Source organism: Oncorhynchus nerka, linkage group LG7, assembly GCF_034236695.1.
Source record: "Oncorhynchus nerka isolate Pitt River linkage group LG7, Oner_Uvic_2.0, whole genome shotgun sequence".
NCBI lineage: Eukaryota > Metazoa > Chordata > Actinopteri > Salmoniformes > Salmonidae > Oncorhynchus > Oncorhynchus nerka.
Genome location: NC_088402.1, coordinates 32,207,226 through 32,230,577, shown reverse-complemented (window position 1 = coordinate 32,230,577; position 23,352 = coordinate 32,207,226). Strand labels below are relative to the sequence as shown.

The window sequence follows — 23,352 nt, the reverse complement described above, 5'->3', positions numbered from 1 at the left end:
GTGCAGACGGCATCACACTAAGACAGGACACAACTACACTCAAAGGGAGACTACAATGAACAAACAGTGAACGGATGAAGATGGAATGGCTTTCAGTCATAGTGAAAAAGTCGATAACAATTCTAACAACAGCCATTGTGTTGAGTCCATCTGATTTGGCACTGTATCAGAGTGAGAGAGAGTTCACACTCCTTGGATTCTGTGAGAAGCCAGAGTAGAACTCATCCTGAGAAGTCATCCGTCACAATCATGAGAAAGTCTGCTAAAACTGGAGGGTTTTCAGATCCCCCAAAAAATTATAACATTCAGGAGCTCGAGCTCCTGGTTTAATTATGGCATTAGCCAAGCGTGTATAAGGGATGAATTTATTTCATCACGGTTATTTATAGATGTTTTACAATGAAAATATTAGTAGGCCTAAAACTGTTTTACTTTGACATGGCAACTTCAGAAGGGTGTGTGTGTGTGAGTGTGAGCGTCAGCGTGTGTGTGTGTGCCCACCTATCTTCTTGGTGCGCTCCTCTCCTCTGGTCCTCTGCATGATGATGGGAGAGTAGATGAAGGGACTCTTGGAGGACATGTTGTTTTCCAGAAGGCCTTTCTGCTTGTGGGGACGCAGGCTGACGGGCAGATCCAGCAGCTTCACTGATCTGTAGCAGGGGAGAACCAACCAATCAATCAAATGTATTTATAAAGCCCTTTTTACATCAGCTAATGTCACAAAGTGCTGTACAGAAACCCAGCCTAAAACCCCAAACAGCAAGCAATGAAGATGCAGGAGCACAGTGGCTAGGAAAAACTCCCTAGAAAGACAGGAACCCAGTAAGAAAACCTAGAGAGGAACCAGGCTCCGCGGGGTGGCCATGCTGGGTGGAGATTTAAGAGTACATGTGGCCATTAAGGTCAGATCGTTTGTCAAGGGATGGGAGATGGAGAAGGAGCGAAGGAGGCAGAGAGAAAGATTTTATCTCAACAGCCATGAACATTAAAGGTCCTGAGAGAGAAAATGAGATGGATTTTGTCATGGTGACATGAGCCAATCACACACAACTCTGTCAATCAGATGGCAGCGGAACAGAAATCCAGTAGAATTGGTGAATTGTGTCCTGAGGTTGAAGCCCAGGCCATTTAATGAGCAAAGCACTGTGAAGGTGTGAATTGGCGCTAGTAGACACAGCACTTATCACCTCTGTGAGTAGCCAGACATTCATCTATCTATCTACACACAGACAAACGGTACAGACGGTCCTCCATCTCTCCTGGTTCTACTAACGGCCCTGCCAACCCACAAATGGATACGGAGAAGATAGAAAACTGGGAGAAAAAGTGGCTATATAAGACAAGTGGGCAGAATTCTGAGTGAACCTACTGTAACCGAAACACTAGGCTGCCTTTAAAGAACTATTGTATTAGCGCTTGTTGAGGTCAGTTTTTAATTTTGATTATGTGGGTTGAATGCTGTAACACAGAATAAAACAATGAATAAAAACCCAGTGACTTCTCATTACTGCTGATCACTTATTAACCATCATTTATTCACATGCCTTTAATCAAATATTTTGGCTGCTGTGTATATTATTACATTTGTTTTATTTGACTATTATTTATTCCAAATCATCTCTACAGAGCTGCTGCCAATACCGTCTGAAGAACTACAAAATAATGATTTTTGTCAAAGTAAATAAGGCTTTTATGACCGCTGAAAACCAATCAGGAATCACTTTGATCCTGTGTTTTCAGTTAGAGATCCCTCACGCAGCAACAACTATTCTCTACATCCCCCATGACACAGACCTGACTAGACGATGACACTTTGATCATGTGTTTTCAGTTAGAGATCCCTCACGCAGCAACAACTGTTCTCTACATCTCCGCATGAATAGGCAGACTAGCCTATTCAACAGAGCCTCCAGACTAGCCTATGCAACAGAGCCTCCAGACTAGCCTATTCAACAGAGCCTCCAGACTAGCCTATTCAACAGAGCCTCCAGACTAGCCAAGCCTATTCAACAGAGCCTCCAGACTAGCCAAGACTATTCAACAGAGCCTCCAAACTAGCCTATTCAAAAGAGCCTCCCTCCAGACAAGCCTATTCAACAGAGTATCCAGACTAGCCTATTCAACAGAGCATCCAGACAAGCCTATTCAACAGAGCCTCCAGACTAGCCAAGCCTATTCAACAGAGCCTCCAAACTAGCCTATTCAAAAGAGCCTCCCTCCAGACAAGCCTATTCAACAGAGCATCCAGACTAGCCAAGCCTATTCAACAGAGCCTCCAGACTAGCCAAGCCTATTCAACAGAGCCTCCAAACTAGCCTATTCAAAAGAGCCTCCCTCCAGACAAGCCTATTCAACAGAGCATCCAGACTAGCCTATTCAACAGAGCATCCAGACAAGCCTATTCAACAGAGCCTCCAGACTAGCCTATTCAACAGAGCCTCCAGACTAGCCAAGCCTATTCAACAGAGCCTCCAGACTAGCCAAGCCTATTCAACAGAGCCTCCAGGTTAGCCTATTCAACAGAGCCCCAGACTAGCCTATTCAACAGAGCCTCCAGACAAGCCAAGCCTATTCAACAGAGCCTCCAGACTAGCCAAGCCTATTCAACAGAGCCTCCAGGTTAGCCTATTCAACAGAGCCCCAGACTAGCCTATTCAACAGAGCCTCCAGGTTAGCCTATTCAACAGAGCCCCAGACAACCCTATTCAACAGAGCCTCCAGACTAGCCTATTCAACAGAGCCTCCAGACTAGCCTATTCAACAGCCTCCAGACTAGCCTATTCAACAGAGCCCCAGACTAGCCTATTCACCAGAGCCTCCAGACTAGCCTATTCAACAGAGCCTCCAGACTAGCCTATTCAACAGAGCCTCCAGACTAGCCTATTCAACAGAGCCTCCAGACTAGCCTATTCAACAGAGCCTCCAGACTAGCCAAGCCTATTCAACAGAGCCTCCAGACTAGCCAAGCCTATTCAACAGAGCCTCCAAACTAGCCTATTCAAAAGAGCCTCCCTCCAGACAAGCCTATTCAACAGAGCCTCCAGACAAGCCTATTCAACAGAGTCTTCAGACAAGCCTATTCAACAGAGCCTCCAGACTAGCCATGCCTATTCAACAGAGCTCCGGACTAGCCAAGCCTATTCAACAGAGCCTCCGGACTAGCCTATTCAACAGAGCCTCCGGACTAGCCTATTCAACAGAGCCTCCGGACTAGCCTATTCAACAGAGCCTCCGGACTAGCCTATTCAACAGAGCCTCCGGACTAGCCTATTCAACAGAGCCTCCGGACTAGCCTATTCAACAGAGCCTCCAGACTAGCCTATTCAACAGAGCCTCCAGACTAGCCTATTCAACAGAGCCTCCAGACTAGCCTATTCAACAGAGCCTCCAGACTAGCCTATTCAACAGAGCCTCCAGACTAGCCTATTCAACAGAGCCTCCAGACTAGCCTATTCAACAGAGCCTCCAGACTAGCCTATTCAACAGAGCCTCCAGACTAGCCTATTCAACAGAGCCTCCAGACTAGCCTATTCAACAGAGCCTCCAGACTAGCCTATTCAACAGAGCCTCCAGACTAGCCTATTCAACAGAGCCTCCAGACTAGCCTATTCAACAGAGCCTCCAGACTAGCCTATTCAACAGAGCCTCCAGACTAGCCTATGCAACAGAGCATCCAGACTAGCCTATTCAACAGAGCCTCCAGACTAGCCAAGCCTATTCAACAGAGCCTCCAGACTAGCCAAGCCTATTCAACAGAGCCTCCAGACTACAAGCCTATTCAACAGAGCCTCCAAACTAGCCTATTCAACAGAGCATCCAGACTAGCCTATTCAACAGAGCCTCCAGACTAGCCTATTCAACAGAGCCTCCAGACTAGCCTATTCAACAGAGCCTCCAGACTAGCCTATTCAACAGAGCCTCCAGACTAGCCTATTCAACAGAGCCTCCAGACAAGCCTATTCAACAGAGCATCCAGACAAGCCTATTCAACAGAGTCTCCAGACTAGCCTATTCAACAGAGCCTCCAGACTAGCCTATGCAACAGAGCCTCCAGACTAGCCTATTCAACAGAGCCTCCAGACTAGCCTATTCAACAGAGTCTTCAGACAAGCCTATTCAACAGAGCATCCAGACTAGCCTATTCAACAGAGCATCCAGACAAGCCTATTCAACAGAGCCTCCAGACTAGCCTATTCAACAGAGCCTCCAGACTAGCAAAGCCTATTCAACAGAGCCTCCAGACTAGCCAAGCCTATTCAACAGAGCCTCCAGGTTAGCCTATTCATCAGAGCCCCAGACAAGCCTATTCAACAGAGCCTCCAGACAAGCCTATTCAACAGAGCCTCCAGACTAGCCTATGCAACAGAGCCTCCAGACTAGCCTATTCAACAGAGCCTCCAGACTAGCCTATTCATCAGAGCCTCCAGACTAGCCTATTCAACAGAGCCTCCAGACTAGCCAAGCCTATTCAACAGAGCCTCCAGACTAGCCAAGCCTATTCAACAGAGCCTCCAAACTAGCCTATTCAAAGAGCCTCCCCTCCAGACAAGCCTATTCAACAGAGCCTCCAGACAAGCCTATTCAACAGAGCTCCAGACAAGCCTATTCAACAGAGCCTCCAGACTAGCCTATTCAACAGAGCCTCCAGACTAGCCTATTCAACAGAGCCTCCAGACTAGCCAAGCCTATTCAACAGAGCCTCCAGACTAGCCTATTCAACAGAGCCTCCAGAATAGCCTATTCAACAGAGCCTCCAGACTAGCCTATTCAACAGAGCCTCCAAACTAGCCTATTCAACAGAGCCTCCAGACAAGCCTATTCAACAGAGCCTCCAGACAAGCCTATTCAACAGAGCCTCCAGACTAGCCTATTCAACAGAGCCTCCAGACTAGCCTATTCAACAGAGCCTCCAGACTAGCCTATTCAACAGAGTCTCCAGACAAGCCTATTCAACAGAGTCTCCAGACTAGCCTATTCAACAGAGCCCCAGACTAGCCTATTCACCAGAGCATCCAGACTAGCCTATTCAACAGAGCCAACAGAGCCTATTCCAGACTCAGACAAGCCTATTCAACAGAGCCTCCAGACTAGCCTATGCAACAGAGCCTCCAGACTAGCCTATTCAACAGAGCCTCCAGACTAGCCAAGCCTATTCAACAGAGCCTCCAGACTAGCCAAGCCTATTCAACAGAGCCTCCAGACTAGCCAAGCCTATTCAACAGAGCCTCCAGACTAGCCAAGCCTATTCAACAGAGCCTCCAGGTTAGCCTATTCATCAGAGCCCCAGACAAACCTATTCAACAGAGCCTCCAGACAAGCCTATTCAACAGAGCCTCCAGACTAGCCTATGCAACAGAGCCTCCAGACTAGCCTATTCAACAGAGCCTCCAGACTAGCCTATTCATCAGAGCCTCCAGACTAGCCTATTCAACAGAGCCTCCAGACTAGCCAAGCCTATTCAACAGAGCCTCCAGACTAGCCAAGCCTATTCAACAGAGCCTCCAAACTAGCCTATTCAAAAGAGCCTCCCTCCAGACAAGCCTATTCAACAGAGCCTCCAGACAAGCCTATTCAACAGAGCATCCAGACTAGCCTATGCAACAGAGCCTCCAGACTAGCCTATTCAACAGAGCCTCCAGACTAGCCTATTCAACAGAGCCTCCAGACTAGCCAAGCCTATTCAACAGAGCCTCCAGACTAGCCAAGCCTATTCAACAGAGCCTCCAGAATAGCCTATTCAACAGAGCCTCCAGACTAGCCTATTTAACAGAGCCTCCAAACTAGCCTATTCAACAGAGCCTCCAGACAAGCCTATTCAACAGAGCCTCCAGACAAGCCTATTCAACAGAGTCTCCAGACTAGCCTATTCACCAGAGCCTCCAGACTAGCCTATTCAACGGAGTCTCCAGACTAGCCTATTCAACAGAGTCTCCAGACAAGCCTATTCAACACAGTCTCCAGACTAGCCTATTCAACAGAGCCCCAGACTAGCCTATTCACCAGAGCATCCAGACTAGCCTATTCAACAGAGCCTCCAGACAAGCCTATTCAACAGAGTCTTCAGACAAGCCTATGCAACAGAGCCTCCAGACTAGCCTATGCAACAGAGCCTCCAGACTAGCCTATTCAACAGAGCCTCCAGACTAGCCAAGCCTATTCAACAGAGCCTCCAGACTAGCCAAGCCTATTCAACAGAGCCTCCAGACTAGCCAAGCCTATTCAACAGAGCCTCCAGACTAGCCAAGCCTATTCAACAGAGCCTCCAGGTTAGCCTATTCATCAAAGCCCCAGACAAGCCTATTCAACAGAGTCTCCAGACTAGCCTATTCACCAGAGCCTCCAGACTAGCCTATTCAACGGAGTCTCCAGACTAGCCTATTCAACGGAGTCTCCAGACTAGCCTATTCAACGGAGTCTCCAGACTAGCCTATTCAACAGAGTCTCCAGACAAGCCTATTCAACACAGTCTCCAGACTAGCATATTCAACAGAGTCTCCAGACAAGCCTACTCAACACAGTCTCCAGACTAGCCTATTCAACAGAGCCTCCAGACTAGCCTATTCAACAGAGCCTCCAGACTAGCCTATTCAACAGCCTCCAGACTAGCCTATTCAACAGAGCCCCAGACTAGCCTATTCACCAGAGCCTCCAGACTAGCCTATTCAACAGAGCCTCCAGACTAGCCTATTCAACAGAGCCTCCAGACTAGCCAAGCCTATTCAACAGAGCCTCCAGACTAGCCTATTCAACAGAGCCTCCAGACTAGCCTATTCAACAGAGCCTCCAGACTAGCCTATTCAACAGAGCCTCCAGACTAGCCAAGCCTATTCAACAGAGCCTCCAGACTAGCCAAGCCTATTCAACAGAGCCTCCAAACTAGCCTATTCAACAGAGCCTCCAGACTAGCCTATTCAACAGAGCCTCCAGACAAGCCTATTCAACAGAGTCTTCAGACAAGCCTATTCAACAGAGCCTCCAGACTAGCCATGCCTATTCAACAGAGCTCCGGACTAGCCAAGCCTATTCAACAGAGCCTCCGGACTAGCCTATTCAACAGAGCCTCCGGACTAGCCTATTCAACAGAGCCTCCAGACTAGCCTATTCAACAGAGCCTCCAGACTAGCCTATTCAACAGAGCCTCCAGACTAGCCTATTCAACAGAGCCTCCAGACTAGCCTATTCAACAGAGCCTCCAGACTAGCCTATTCAACAGAGCCTCCAGACTAGCCTATTCAACAGAGCCTATTCAACAGAGCCTCCAGACTAGCCTATTCAACAGAGCCTCCAGACTAGCCTATTCAACAGAGCCTCCAGACTAGCCTATTCAACAGAGCCTCCAGACTAGCCTATGCAACAGAGCATCCAGACTAGCCTATTCAACAGAGCCTCCAGACTAGCCAAGCCTATTCAACAGAGCCTCCAGAGCCAAGCCTATTCAACAGAGCCTCCAGACTAGCCAAGCCTATTCAACAGAGCCTCCAGACTAGCCTATTCAACAGAGCCTCCAGACTAGCCTATTCAACAGAGCCTCCAGACTAGCCTATTCAACAGAGCCTCCAGACTAGCCTATTCAACAGAGCCTCCAGACTAGCCTATGCAACAGAGCCTCCAGACTAGCCTATTCAACAGAGCCTCCAGACAAGCCTATTCAACAGAGCATCCAGACAAGCCTATTCAACAGAGCCTCCAGACTAGCCTATTCAACAGTCCCCCAGACTAGCCTATTCAACAGAGCCTCCAGACAAGCCTATTCAACAGAGTCTCCAGACTAGCCTATTCAACAGAGCATCCAGACTAGCCTATTCAACAGAGCCTCCAGACTAGCCTATTCAACAGAGCCTCCAGACTAGCCTATTCAACAGAGCCTCCAGACTAGCCTATCCAACAGAGCCTCCAGACTAGCCTATTCAACAGAGCCTCCAGACTAGCCTATGCAACAGAGCCTCCAGACTAGCCTATTCAACAGAGCCTCCAGACTAGCCTATTCAACAGAGCCTCCAGACTAGCCTATTCAACAGAGCCTCCAGACTAGCCAAGCCTATTCAACAGAGCCTCCAGACTAGCCTATTCAACAGAGCCTCCAGACAAGCCTATTCAACAGAGCATCCAGACAAGCCTATTCAACACAGTCTCCAGACTAGCCTATTCAACAGTCTCCCCAGACTAGCCTATTCAACAGTCTCCCCAGACTAGCCTATTCAACAGAGCCTCCAGACAAGCCTATTCAACAGAGTCTCCAGACTAGCCTATTCAACAGAGCATCCAGACTAGCCTATTCAACAGAGCCTCCAGACTAGCCTATTCAACAGAGCCTCCAGACTAGCCTATTCAACAGAGCCTCCAGACTAGCCTATTCAACAGAGCCTCCAGACTAGCCTATTCAACAGAGCCTCCAGACTAGCCTATTCAACAGAGCCTCCAGACTAGCCTATGCAACAGAGCCTCCAGACTAGCCTATTCAACAGAGCCTCCAGACTAGCCTATTCAACAGAGCCTCCAGACTAGCCTATTCAACAGAGCCTCCAGACTAGCCAAGCCTATTCAACAGAGCCTCCAGACTAGCCAAGCCTATTCAACAGAGCCTCCAAACTAGCCTATTCAACAGAGCCTCCAGACAAGCCTATTCAACAGAGCCTCCAGACAAGCCTATTCAACAGAGTCTTCAGACAAGCCTATTCAACAGAGCATCCAGACTAGCCTATTCAACAGAGCATCCAGACAAGCCTATTCAACAGAGCCTCCAGACTAGCCTATTCAACAGAGCCTCCAGACTAGCCTATTCAACAGAGCCTCCAGACTAGCCTATTCAACAGAGCCTCCAGACTAGCCAAGCCTATTCAACAGAGAGCCTATTCATCAGAGCCCCAGACAAGCCTATTCAACAGAGCCTCCAGACAAGCCTATTCAACAGAGCCTCCAGAGCCTATGCAACAGAGCCTCCAGACTAGCCTATTCAACAGAGCCTCCAGACTAGCCTATTCAACAGAGCCTCCAGACTAGCCTATTCAACAGAGCCTCCAGACTAGCCAAGCCTATTCAACAGAGCCTCCAGACTAGCCAAGCCTATTCAACAGAGCCTCCAAACTAGCCTATTCAAAAGAGCCTCCCTCCAGACAAGCCTATTCAACAGAGCCTCGAGACAAGCCTATTCAACAGAGTCTTCAGACAAGCCTATTCAACAGAGCATCCAGACTAGCCTATGCAACAGAGCCTCCAGACTAGCCTATGCAACAGAGCCTCCAGACTAGCCTATGCAACAGAGCCTCCAGACTAGCCAAGCCTATTCAACAGAGCCTCCAGACTAGCCAAGCCTATTCAACAGAGCCTCCAGACTAGCCAAGCCTATTCAACAGAGCCGCCAGACTAGCCAAGCCTATTCAACAGAGCCTCCAGGTTAGCCTATTCATCAGAGCCCCAGACAAGCCTATTCAACAGAGCCTCCAGACAAGCCTATTCAACAGAGTCTCCAGACTAGCCTATTCAACAGTCTCCAGACTAGCCTATTCACCAGAGCCTCCAGACTAGCCTATTCAACGGAGTCTCCAGACTAGCCTATTCAACGGAGTCTCCAGACTAGCCTATTCAACAGTCTCCAGACAAGCCTATTCAACACAGTCTCCAGACTAGCCTATTCAACAGAGCCTCCAGACTAGCCTATTCAACAGAGCCTCCAGACTAGCCTATTCAACAGAGCCTCCAGACTAGCCTATTCAACAGAGCCTCCAGACTAGCCTATTCAACAGAGCCTCCAGACTAGCCTATTCAACAGAGCCTCCAGACTAGCCTATTCAACAGAGCCTCCAGACTAGCCTATGCAACAGAGCATCCAGACTAGCCTATTCAACAGAGCCTCCAGACTAGCCAAGCCTATTCAACAGAGCCTCCAGACTAGCCAAGCCTATTCAACAGAGCCTCCAGACTAGCCAAGCCTATTCAACAGAGCCTCCAAACTAGCCTATTCAACAGAGCCTCCAGACTAGCCTATTAAACAGAGCCTCCAGACTAGCCTATTCAACAGAGCCTCCAGACTAGCCTATTCAACAGAGCCTCCAGACTAGCCTATGCAACAGAGCCTCCAGACTAGCCTATGCAACAGAGCCTCCAGACAAGCCTATTCAACAGAGCATCCAGACAAGCCTATTCAACACAGTCTCCAGACTAGCCTATTCAACAGTCTCCCCAGACTAGCCTATTCAACAGAGCCTCCAGACAAGCCTATTCAACAGAGTCTCCAGACTAGCCTATTCAACAGAGCATCCAGACTAGCCTATTCAACAGAGCCTCCAGACTAGCCTATTCAACAGAGCCTCCAGACTAGCCTATTCAACAGAGCCTCCAGACTAGCCTATCCAACAGAGCCTCCAGACTAGCCTATTCAACAGAGCCTCCAGACTAGCCTATGCAACAGAGCCTCCAGACTAGCCTATTCAACAGAGCCTCCAGACTAGCCTATTCAACAGAGCCTCCAGACTAGCCTATTCAACAGAGCCTCCAGACTAGCCAAGCCTATTCAACAGAGCCTCCAGACTAGCCTATTCAACAGAGCCTCCAGACAAGCCTATTCAACAGAGCATCCAGACAAGCCTATTCAACACAGTCTCCAGACTAGCCTATTCAACAGTCTCCCCAGACTAGCCTATTCAACAGAGCCTCCAGACAAGCCTATTCAACAGAGTCTCCAGACTAGCCTATTCAACAGAGCATCCAGACTAGCCTATTCAACAGAGCCTCCAGACTAGCCTATTCAACAGAGCCTCCAGACTAGCCTATTCAACAGAGCCTCCAGACTAGCCTATTCAACAGAGCCTCCAGACTAGCCTATTCAACAGAGCCTCCAGACTAGCCTATTCAACAGAGCCTCCAGACTAGCCTATGCAACAGAGCCTCCAGACTAGCCTATTCAACAGAGCCTCCAGACTAGCCTATTCAACAGAGCCTCCAGACTAGCCTATTCAACAGAGCCTCCAGACTAGCCAAGCCTATTCAACAGAGCCTCCAGACTAGCCAAGCCTATTCAACAGAGCCTCCAAACTAGCCTATTCAAAAGAGCCTCCCTCCAGACAAGCCTATTCAACAGAGCCTCCAGACAAGCCTATTCAACAGAGTCTTCAGACAAGCCTATTCAACAGAGCATCCAGACTAGCCTATTCAACAGAGCATCCAGACAAGCCTATTCAACAGAGCCTCCAGACTAGCCTATTCAACAGAGCCTCCAGACTAGCCTATTCAACAGAGCCTCCAGACTAGCCTATTCAACAGAGCCTCCAGACTAGCCAAGCCTATTCAACAGAGCCTCCAGGTTAGCCTATTCATCAGAGCCCCAGACAAGCCTATTCAACAGAGCCTCCAGACAAGCCTATTCAACAGAGCCTCCAGACTAGCCTATTCAACAGAGCCTCCAGACTAGCCTATTCAACAGAGCCTCCAGACTAGCCTATTCAACAGAGCCTCCAGACTAGCCTATTCAACAGAGCCTCCAGACTAGCCAAGCCTATTCAACAGAGCCTCCAGACTAGCCAAGCCTATTCAACAGAGCCTCCAAACTAGCCTATTCAAAAGAGCCTCCCTCCAGACAAGCCTATTCAACAGAGCCTCCAGACAAGCCTATTCAACAGAGTCTTCAGACAAGCCTATTCAACAGAGCATCCAGACTAGCCTATGCAACAGAGCCTCCAGACTAGCCTATGCAACAGAGCCTCCAGACTAGCCAAGCCTATTCAACAGAGCCTCCAGACTAGCCAAGCCTATTCAACAGAGCCTCCAGACTAGCCAAGCCTATTCAACAGAGCCTCCAGACTAGCCAAGCCTATTCAACAGAGCCTCCAGGTTAGCCTATTCATCAGAGCCCCAGACAAGCCTATTCAACAGAGCCTCCAGACAAGCCTATTCAACAGAGTCTCCAGACTAGCCTATTCAACAGTCTCCAGACTAGCCTATTCACCAGAGCCTCCAGACTAGCCTATTCAACGGAGTCTCCAGACTAGCCTATTCAACGGAGTCTCCAGACTAGCCTATTCAACAGTCTCCAGACAAGCCTATTCAACACAGTCTCCAGACTAGCCTATTCAACAGAGTCTCCAGACAAGCCTACTCAACACAGTCTCCAGACTAGCCTATTCAACAGAGCCTCCAGACTAGCCTATTCAACAGAGCCTCCAGACTAGCCTATTCAACAGCCTCCAGACTAGCCTATTCAACAGAGCCCCAGACTAGCCTATTCACCAGAGCCTCCAGACTAGCCTATTCAACAGAGCCTCCAGACTAGCCTATTCAACAGAGCCTCCAGACTAGCCTATTCAACAGAGCCTCCAGACTAGCCAAGCCTATTCAACAGAGCCTCCAGACTAGCCAAGCCTATTCAACAGAGCCTCCAAACTAGCCTATTCAAAAGAGCCTCCCTCCAGACAAGCCTATTCAACAGAGCCTCCAGACAAGCCTATTCAACAGAGTCTTCAGACAAGCCTATTCAACAGAGCCTCCAGACTAGCCATGCCTATTCAACAGAGCTCCGGACTAGCCAAGCCTATTCAACAGAGCCTCCAAACTAGCCTATTCAAAAGAGCCTCCCTCCAGACAAGCCTATTCAACAGAGCCTCCAGACAAGCCTATTCAACAGAGTCTTCAGACAAGCCTATTCAACAGAGCATCCAGACTAGCCTATGCAACAGAGCCTCCAGGTTAGCCTATTCAACAGAGCCCCAGACAAGCCTATTCAACAGAGCCTCCAGACTAGCCTATTCAACAGAGCCTCCAGACTAGCCTATTCAACAGAGCCTCCAGACTAGCCAAGCCTATTCAACAGAGCCTCCAGGTTAGCCTATTCATCAGAGCCCCAGACAAGCCTATTCAACAGAGCCTCCAGACAAGCCTATTCAACAGAGTCTCCAGACTAGCCTATTCAACAGTCTCCAGACTAGCCTATTCACCAGAGCCTCCAGACTAGCCTATTCAACAGAGCCTCCAGACTAGCCAAGCCTATTCAACAGAGCCTCCAGACTAGCCAAGCCTATTCAACAGAGCCTCCAAACTAGCCAATTCAAAAGAGCCTCCCTCCAGACAAGCCTATTCAACAGAGTCTCCAGACAAGCCTACTCAACACAGTCTCCAGGTTAGCCTATTCAACAGAGCCCCAGACTAGCCTATTCAACAGAGCCTCCAGGTTAGCCTATTCAACAGAGCCCCAGACAAGCCTATTCACCAGAGCCTCCAGACTAGCCTATTCAACAGAGCCTCCAGAGCCAAGCCTATTCAACAGAGCCTCCAGACTAGCCAAGCCTATTCAACAGAGCCACCAAACTAGCCAATTCAAAAGAGCCTCCCTCCAGACAAGCCTATTCAACAGAGTCTCCAGACAAGCCTACTCAACACAGTCTCCAGGTTAGCCTATTCAACAGAGCCCCAGACTAGCCTATTCAACAGAGCCTCCAGGTTAGCCTATTCAACAGAGCCTCCAGACAAGCCTATTCAACAGAGCCTCCAGACTAGCCTATTCAACAGAGCCTCCAGACTAGCCTATTCAACAGAGCCTCCAGACTAGCCTATTCAACAGAGCCTCCAGACTAGCCTATTCAACAGAGCCTCCAGACTAGCCTATTCAACAGAGCCTCCAGACTAGCCTATTCAACAGAGCCTCCAGACTTCAACAGAGCCTCCAGACTAGCCTATTCAACAGAGCCTCCAGACTAGCCTATTCAACAGAGCCTCCAGACTAGCCTATTCAACAGAGCCTCCAGACCAGACAAGCCTATTCAACAGAGCCTCCAGACTAGCCAAGCCTATTCAACAGAGCCTCCAAACTAGCCTATTCAACAGAGCCTCCAGACAAGCCTATTCAACAGAGCCTCCAGACTAGCCTATTCAACAGAGCCTCCAGACTAGCCTATTCAACAGAGCCTCCAGACTAGCCTATTCAACAGAGCCTCCAGACTAGCCAAGCCTATTCAACAGAGCCTCCAGACTAGCCAAGCCTATTCAACAGAGCCTCCAGGTTAGCCTATTCAACAGAGCCCCAGACTAGCCTATTCAACAGAGCCTCCAGACAAGCCAAGCCTATTCAACAGAGCCTCCAGACTAGCCAAGCCTATTCAACAGAGCCTCCAGACTAGCCAAGCCTATTCAACAGAGCCCCAGACTAGCCTATTCAACAGAGCCTCCAGGTTAGCCTATTCAACAGAGCCCCAGACAAGCCTATTCAACAGAGCCTCCAGACAAGCCTATTCAACAGAGTCTCCAGACTAGCCTATTCACCAGAGCCTCCAGACTAGCCTATTCAACGGAGTCTCCAGACTAGCCTATTCAACGGAGTCTCCAGACTAGCCTATTCAACGGAGCCTATTCAACAGAGCCTCCAGACTAGCCTATGCAACAGAGCCTCCAGACTAGCCTATGCAACAGAGCCTCCAGACTAGCCTATTCAACAGAGCCTCCAGACTAGCCTATTCAACAGAGCCTCCAGACTAGCCTATTCAACAGAGCCTCCAGACTAGCCTATTCAACAGAGCCCCAGACTAGCCTATTCACCAGAGCCTCCAGACTAGCCTATTCAACAGAGCCTCCAGACTAGCCTATTCAACAGAGCCTCCAGACTAGCCTATTCAACAGAGCCTCCAGACTAGCCTATTCAACAGAGCCTCCAGACTAGCCTATTCAACAGAGCCTCCAGACTAGCCTATTCAACAGCCTCCAGACTAGCCTATTCAACAGAGCCCCAGACTAGCCTATTCAACAGAGCCTCCAGACTAGCCTATTCAACAGAGCCTCCAGACTAGCCTATTCAACAGAGCCTCCAGACTAGCCTATTCAACAGAGCCTCCAGACTAGCCTATTCAACAGAGCCTCCAGACTAGCCTATTCAACAGAGCCTCCAGACTAGCCTATTCAACAGAGCCTCCAGACTAGCCTATTCAACAGAGCCTCCAGACTAGCCTATTCAACAGAGCCTCCAGACTAGCCAAGCCTATTCAACAGAGCCTCCAGACTAGCCTATTCAACAGAGCCTCCAGACTAGCCTATTCAACAGAGCCTCCAGACTAGCCAAGCCTATTCAACAGAGCCTCCAAACTAGCCTATTCAAAAGAGCCTCCTCCAGACAAGCCTATTCAACAGAGCCTCCAGACAAGCCTATTCAACAGAGTCTCCAGACAAGCCTATTCAACAGAGCATCCAGACTAGCCTATTCAACAGAGCCTCCAGACTAGCCTATTCAACAGAGCCTCCAGACTAGCCTATTCAACAGAGCCTCCAGACTAGCCTATTCAACAGAGCCTCCAGACTAGCCTATTCAACAGAGCCTCCAGACTAGCCTATGCAACAGAGCCTCCAGACTAGCCTATTCAACAGAGCCTCCAGACTAGCCTATTCAACAGAGCCTCCAGACTAGCCAAGCCTATTCAACAGAGCCTCCAGACTAGCCTATTCAAAAGAGCCTCCCTCCAGACAAGCCTATTCAACAGAGCCTCCAGACAAGCCTATTCAACAGAGTCTTCAGACAAGCCTATTCAACAGAGCATCCAGACTAGCCTATTCAACAGAGCATCCAGACAAGCCTATTCAACAGAGCCTCCAGACTAGCCTATTCAACAGAGCCTCCAGACTAGCCAAGCCTATTCAACAGAGCCTCCAGACTAGCCATGCCTATTCAACAGAGCCTCCAGACTAGCCAAGCCTATTCAACAGAGCCTCCAAACTAGCCTATTCAAAGAGCCTCCCTCCAGACAAGCCTATTCAACAGAGCCTCCAGACAAGCCTATTCAACAGAGTCTTCAGACAAGCCTATTCAACAGAGCATCCAGACTAGCCTATGCAACAGAGCCTCCAGACTAGCCAAGCCTATTCAACAGAGCATCCAGACTAGCCTATGCAACAGAGCCTCCAGACTAGCCAAGCCTATTCAACAGAGCCTCCAGACTAGCCAAGCCTATTCAACAGAGCCTCCAGACTAGCCAAGCCTATTCAACAGAGCCTCCAGACTAGCCAAGCCTATTCAACAGAGCCTCCAGGTTAGCCTATTCATCAGAGCCCCAGAGAAGCCTATTCAACAGAGCCTCCAGACAAGCCTATTCAACAGAGTCTCCAGACTAGCCTATTCAACAGAGCCTCCAGACTAGCCTATTCACCAGAGCCTCCAGACTAGCCTATTCAACAGAGCCTCCAGACTAGCCAAGCCTATTCAACAGAGCCTCCAGACTAGCCAAGCCTATTCAACAGAGCCTCCAAACTAGCCAATTCAAAAGAGCCTCCCTCCAGACAAGCCTATTCAACAGAGTCTCCAGACAAGCCTACTCAACACAGTCTCCAGGTTAGCCTATTCAACAGAGCCCCAGACTAGCCTATTCAACAGAGCCTCCAGGTTAGCCTATTCAACAGAGCCCCAGACAAGCCTATTCACCAGAGCCTCCAGACTAGCCTATTCAACAGAGCCTCCAGACTAGCCAAGCCTATTCAACAGAGCCTCCAGACTAGCCAAGCCTATTCAACAGAGCCTCCAAACTAGCCAATTCAAAAGAGCCTCCCTCCAGACAAGCCTATTCAACAGAGTCTCCAGACAAGCCTACTCAACACAGTCTCCAGGTTAGCCTATTCAACAGAGCCTCCAGACTAGCCAAGCCTATTCAACAGAGCCTCCAGACTAGCCAAGCCTATTCAACAGAGCATCCAGACAAGCCTATTCAACAGAGCCTCCAGACTAGCCTATTCAACAGAGCCTCCAGACTAGCCAAGCCTATTCAACAGAGCCTCCAGACTAGCCATGCCTATTCAACAGAGCTCCGGACTAGCCAAGCCTATTCAACAGAGCCTCCAAACTAGCCTATTCAAAAGAGCCTCCCTCCAGACAAGCCTATTCAACAGAGCCTCCAGACAAGCCTATTCAACAGAGTCTTCAGACAAGCCTATTCAACAGAGCATCCAGACTAGCCTATGCAACAGAGCCTCCAGACTAGCCAAGCCTATTCAACAGAGCCTCCAGACTAGCCTATTCAACAGAGCCTCCAGACTAGCCAAGCCTATTCAACAGAGCCTCCAGACTAGCCAAGCCTATTCAACAGAGCCTCCAGGTTAGCCTATTCAACAGAGCCCCAGACTAGCCTATTCAACAGAGCCTCCAGACAAGCCAAGCCTATTCAACAGAGCCTCCAGACTAGCCAAGCCTATTCAACAGAGCCTCCAGACTAGCCAAGCCTATTCAACAGAGCCCCAGACTAGCCTATTCAACAGAGCCTCCAGGTTAGCCTATTCAACAGAGCCCCAGACAAGCCTATTCAACAGAGCCTCCAGACAAGCCTATTCAACAGAGTCTCCAGACTAGCCTATTCACCAGAGCCTCCAGACTAGCCTATTCAACGGAGTCTCCAGACTAGCCTATTCAACGGAGTCTCCAGACTAGCCTATTCAACAGAGTCTCCAGACAAGCCTATTCAACAGAGCCTCCAGACTAGCCTATGCAACAGAGCCTCCAGACTAGCCTATGCAACAGAGCCTCCAGACTAGCCTATGCAACAGAGCCTCCAGACTAGCCTATTCAACAGAGCCTCCAGACTAGCCTATTCAACAGCCTCCAGACTAGCCTATTCAACAGAGCCCCAGACTAGCCTATTCACCAGAGCCTCCAGACTAGCCTATTCAACAGAGCCTCCAGACTAGCCTATTCAACAGAGCCTCCAGACTAGCCTATTCAACAGAGCCTCCAGACTAGCCTATTCAACAGAGCCTCCAGACTAGCCTATTCAACAGAGCCTCCAGACTAGCCTATTCAACAGAGCCTCCAGACTAGCCTATTCAACAGAGCCTCCAGACTAGCCTATTCAACAGAGCCCCAGACTAGCCTATTCAACAGAGCCCCAGACTAGCCTATTCAACAGAGCCTCCAGACTAGCCTATTCAACAGAGCCTCCAGACTAGCCTATTCAACAGAGCCTCCAGACTAGCCTATTCAACAGAGCCTCCAGACTAGCCTATTCAACAGAGCCTCCAGACTAGCCTATTCAACAGAGCCTCCAGACTAGCCTATGCAACAGAGCCTCCAGACTAGCCAAGCCTATTCAACAGAGCCTCCAAACTAGCCTATTCAACAGAGCCTCCAGACTAGCCAAGCCTATTCAACAGAGCCTCCAGACTAGCCAAGCCTATTCAACAGAGCCTCCAAACTAGCCTATTCAAAAGAGCCTCCCTCCAGACAAGCCTATTCAACAGAGCCTCCAGACAAGCCTATTCAACAGAGTCTTCAGACAAGCCTATTCAACAGAGCATCCAGACTAGCCTATTCAACAGAGCCTCCAGACTAGCCTATTCAACAGAGCCTCCAGACTAGCCTATTCAACAGAGCCTCCAGACTAGCCTATTCAACAGAGCCTCCAGACTAGCCTATGCAACAGAGCCTCCAGACTAGCCTATGCAACAGAGCCTCCAGACTAGCCTATTCAACAGAGCCTCCAGACTAGCCAAGCCTATTCAACAGAGCCTCCAGACTAGCCAAGCCTATTCAACAGAGCCTCCAAACTAGCCTATTCAAAAGAGCCTCCCTCCAGACAAGCCTATTCAACAGAGCCTCCAGACAAGCCTATTCAACAGAGTCTTCAGACAAGCCTATTCAACAGAGCATCCAGACTAGCCTATTCAACAGAGCATCCAGACAAGCCTATTCAACAGAGCCTCCAGACTAGCCTATTCAACAGAGCCTCCAGACTAGCCAAGCCTATTCAACAGAGCCTCCAGACTAGCCATGCCTATTCAACAGAGCTCCGGACTAGCCAAGCCTATTCAACAGAGCCTCCAAACTAGCCTATTCAAAAGAGCCTCCCTCCAGACAAGCCTATTCAACAGAGCCTCCAGACAAGCCTATTCAACAGAGTCTTCAGACAAGCCTATTCAACAGAGCATCCAGACTAGCCTATGCAACAGAGCCTCCAGACTAGCCAAGCCTATTCAACAGAGCCTCCAGACTAGCCAAGCCTATTCAACAGAGCCTCCAGACTAGCCAAGCCTATTCAACAGAGCCTCCAGACTAGCCAAGCCTATTCAACAGAGCCTCCAGGTTAGCCTATTCATCAGAGCCCCAGACAAGCCTATTCAACAGAGCCTCCAGACAAGCCTATTCAACAGAGTCTCCAGACTAGCCTATTCAACAGAGTCTCCAGACTAGCCTATTCACCAGTGCCTCCAGACTAGCCTATTCAACAGCCTCCAGACTAGCCTATTCAACAGCCTCCAGACTAGCCTATTCAACAGAGCCCCAGACTAGCCTATTCAACAGAGTCTTCAGACAAGCCTATTCAACAGAGCATCCAGACTAGCCTATTCAACAGAGCCTCCAGACTAGCCTATTCAACAGAGCCTCCAGACTAGCCTATTCAACAGAGCCTCCAGACTAGCCTATTCAACAGAGCCTCCAGACTAGCCTATTCAACAGAGCCTCCAGACTAGCCTATTCAACAGAGCCTCCAGACTAGCCTATTCAACAGAGCCTCCAGACTAGCCTATGCAACAGAGCCTCCAGACTAGCCTATGCAACAGAGCCTCCAGACTAGCCTATTCAACAGAGCCTCCAGACTAGCCAAGCCTATTCAACAGAGCCTCCAGACTAGCCAAGCCTATTCAACAGAGCCTCCAAACTAGCCTATTCAAAAGAGCCTCCCTCCAGACAAGCCTATTCAACAGAGCCTCCAGACAAGCCTATTCAACAGAGCATCCAGACAAGCCTATTCAACAGAGCATCCAGACTAGCCTATTCAACAGAGCATCCAGACAAGCCTATTCAACAGAGCCTCCAGACTAGCCTATTCAACAGAGCCTCCAGACTAGCCAAGCCTATTCAACAGAGCCTCCAGACTAGCCATGCCTATTCAACAGAGCTCCAGACTAGCCAAGCCTATTCAACAGAGCCTCCAAACTAGCCTATTCAAAAGAGCCTCCCCTCCAGACAAGCCTATTCAACAGAGCCTCCAGACAAGCCTATTCAACAGAGTCTTCAGACAAGCCTATTCAACAGAGCATCCAGACTAGCCTATTCAACAGAGCCTCCAGACTAGCCAAGCCTATTCAACAGAGCCTCCAGACTAGCCAAGCCTATTCAACAGAGCCTCCAGACTAGCCAAGCCTATTCAACAGAGCCTCCAGACTAGCCAAGCCTATTCAACAGAGCCTCCAGGTTAGCCTATTCATCAGAGCCCCAGACAAGCCTATTCAACAGAGCCTCCAGACAAGCCTATTCAACAGAGTCTCCAGACTAGCCTATTCAACAGAGTCTCCAGACTAGCCTATTCACCAGAGCCTCCAGACTAGCCTATTCAACAGAGCCTCCAGACTAGCCAAGCCTATTCAACAGAGCCTCCAGACTAGCCAAGCCTATTCAACAGAGCCTCCAAACTAGCCAATTCAAAAGAGCCTCCAGACAAGCCTATTCAACAGAGTCTCCAGACAAGCCTACTCAACACAGTCTCCAGGTTAGCCTATTCAACAGAGCCCCAGACTAGCCTATTCAACAGAGCCTCCAGGTTAGCCTATTCAACAGAGCCCCAGACAAGCCTATTCACCAGAGCCTCCAGACTAGCCTATTCAACAGAGCCTCCAGACTAGCCAAGCCTATTCAACAGAGCCTCCAGACTAGCCTATTCAACAGAGCCTCCAAACTAGCCAATTCAAAAGAGCCTCCCTCCAGACAAGCCTATTCAACAGAGTCTCCAGACAAGCCTACTCAACACAGTCTCCAGGTTAGCCTATTCAACAGAGCCTCCAGACTAGCCAAGCCTATTCAACAGAGCCTCCAGACTAGCCAAGCCTATTCAACAGAGCATCCAGACAAGCCTATTCAACAGAGCCTCCAGACTAGCCTATTCAACAGAGCCTCCAGACTAGCCAAGCCTATTCAACAGAGCCTCCAGACTAGCCATGCCTATTCAACAGAGCTCCGGACTAGCCAAGCCTATTCAACAGAGCCTCCAAACTAGCCTATTCAAAGAGCCTCCAGACAAGCCTATTCAACAGAGCCTCCAGACAAGCCTATTCAACAGAGTCTTCAGACAAGCCTATTCAACAGAGCATCCAGACTAGCCTATGCAACAGAGCCTCCAGACTAGCCAAGCCTATTCAACAGAGCCTCCAGACTAGCCAAGCCTATTCAACAGAGCCTCCAGACTAGCCAAGCCTATTCAACAGAGCCTCCAGACTAGCCAAGCCTATTCAACAGAGCCTCCAGGTTAGCCTATTCATCAGAGCCCCAGACAAGCCTATTCAACAGAGCCTCCAGACAAGCCTATTCAACAGAGCCTCCAGACAAGCCTATTCAACAGAGTCTCCAGACTAGCCTATTCAACAGAGTCTCCAGACTAGCCTATTCACCAGTGCCTCCAGACTAGCCTATTCAACAGAGCCTCCAGACTAGCCAAGCCTATTCAACAGAGCCTCCAGACTAGCCAAGCCTATTCAACAGAGCCTCCAAACTAGCCAATTCAAAAGAGCCTCCCTCCAGACAAGCCTACTCAACACAGTCTCCAGGTTAGCCTATTCAACAGAGCCTCCAGACTAGCCAAGCCTATTCAACAGAGCCTCCAGACTAGCCAAGCCTATTCAACAGAGCCTCCAAACTAGCCAATTCAAAAGAGCCTCCCTCCAGACAAGCCTATTCAACAGAGTCTCCAGACAAGCCTACTCAACACAGTCTCCAGGTTAGCCTATTCAACAGAGCCCCAGACTAGCCTATTCAACAGAGCCTCCAGGTTAGCCTATTCAACAGAGCCCCAGACAAGCCTATTCAACAGAGCCTCCAGACTAGCCTATTCAACAGAGCCTCCAGACTAGCCTATTCAACAGAGCCTCCAGACTAGCCTATTCAACAGAGCCTCCAGACTAGCCTATTCAACAGAGCCTCCAGACTAGCCTATGCAACAGAGCCTCCAGACTAGCCTATGCAACAGAGCCTCCAGACTAGCCTATTCAACAGAGCCTCCAGACTAGCCTATTCAACAGAGCCTCCAGACTAGCCTATTCAACAGAGCCTCCAGACTAGCCAAGCCTATTCAACAGAGCCTCCAGACTAGCCAAGCCTATTCAACAGAGCCTCCAAACTAGCCTATTCAAAAGAGCCTCCCTCCAGACAAGCCTATTCAACAGAGCATCCAGACTAGCCTATTCAACAGAGCATCCAGACAAGCCTATTCAACAGAGCCTCCAGACTAGCCTATTCAACAGAGCCTCCAGACTAGCCAAGCCTATTCAACAGAGCCTCCAGACTAGCCAAGCCTATTCAACAGAGCCCCAGACTAGCCTATTCAACAGAGCCTCCAGGTTAGCCTATTCAACAGAGCCCCAGACAAGCCTATTCAACAGAGCCTCCAGACAAGCCTATTCAACAGAGCCTCCAGACTAGCCTATTCAACAGAGCCTCCAGACTAGCCTATTCAACGGAGTCTCCAGACTAGCCTATTCAACGGAGTCTCCAGACTAGCCTATTCAACGGAGTCTCCAGACAAGCCTATTCAACAGAGTCTCCAGACAAGCCTATTCAACAGAGCCTCCAGACTAGCCTATGCAACAGAGCCTCCAGACTAGCCTATTCAACAGAGCCTCCAGACTAGCCTATTCAACAGAGCCTCCAGACTAGCCTATTCAACAGCCTCCAGACTAGCCTATTCAACAGAGCCCCAGACTAGCCTATTCAACAGAGCCTCCAGACTAGCCTATTCAACAGAGCCTCCAGACTAGCCTATTCAACAGAGCCTCCAGACTAGCCTATTCAACAGAGCCTCCAGACTAGCCTATTCAACAGAGCCCCAGACTAGCCTATTCAACAGAGCCTCCAGACTAGCCTATTCAACAGAGCCTCCAGACTAGCCTATTCAACAGAGCCTCCAGACTAGCCTATTCAACAGAGCCTCCAGACTAGCCTATTCAACAGAGCCTCCAGACTAGCCTATTCAACAGAGCCTCCAGACTAGCCTATTCAACAGAGCCTCCAGACTAGCCTATGCAACAGAGCCTCCAGACTAGCCTATGCAACAGAGCCTCCAGACTAGCCTATTCAACAGAGCCTCCAGACTAGCCAAGCCTATTCAACAGAGCCTCCAGACTAGCCAAGCCTATTCAACAGAGCCTCCAAACTAGCCTATTCAAAAGAGCCTCCCTCCAGACAAGCCTATTCAACAGAGCCTCCAGACAAGCCTATTCAACAGAGTCTTCAGACAAGCCTATTCAACAGAGCATCCAGACTAGCCTATTCAACAGAGCATCCAGACAAGCCTATTCAACAGAGCCTCCAGACTAGCCTATTCAACAGAGCCTCCAGACTAGCCTATGCAACAGAGCCCCAGACTAGCCTATTCAACAGAGCCCCAGACTAGCCTATTCAACAGAGCCCCAGAG

General features: G+C 49.4%; 1 protein-coding gene across 4 annotated transcripts in view; it reads right to left on the bottom strand.

The window, feature by feature from the left end:
• The window catches only part of LOC115131475 (trafficking protein particle complex subunit 9), a 316,964-nt gene that overhangs the window by 259,668 nt on the left and 33,944 nt on the right, over window positions 1-23,352 (bottom strand). For all 4 annotated transcript variants that reach the window (XM_065020435.1, XM_065020436.1, XM_065020438.1 and 1 more), the window contains one exon: window positions 502-650. In XM_065020435.1, the coding sequence (XP_064876507.1) occupies window positions 502-650 (149 nt within the window). The remainder of the gene's footprint in view (window positions 1-501; window positions 651-23,352) is intronic.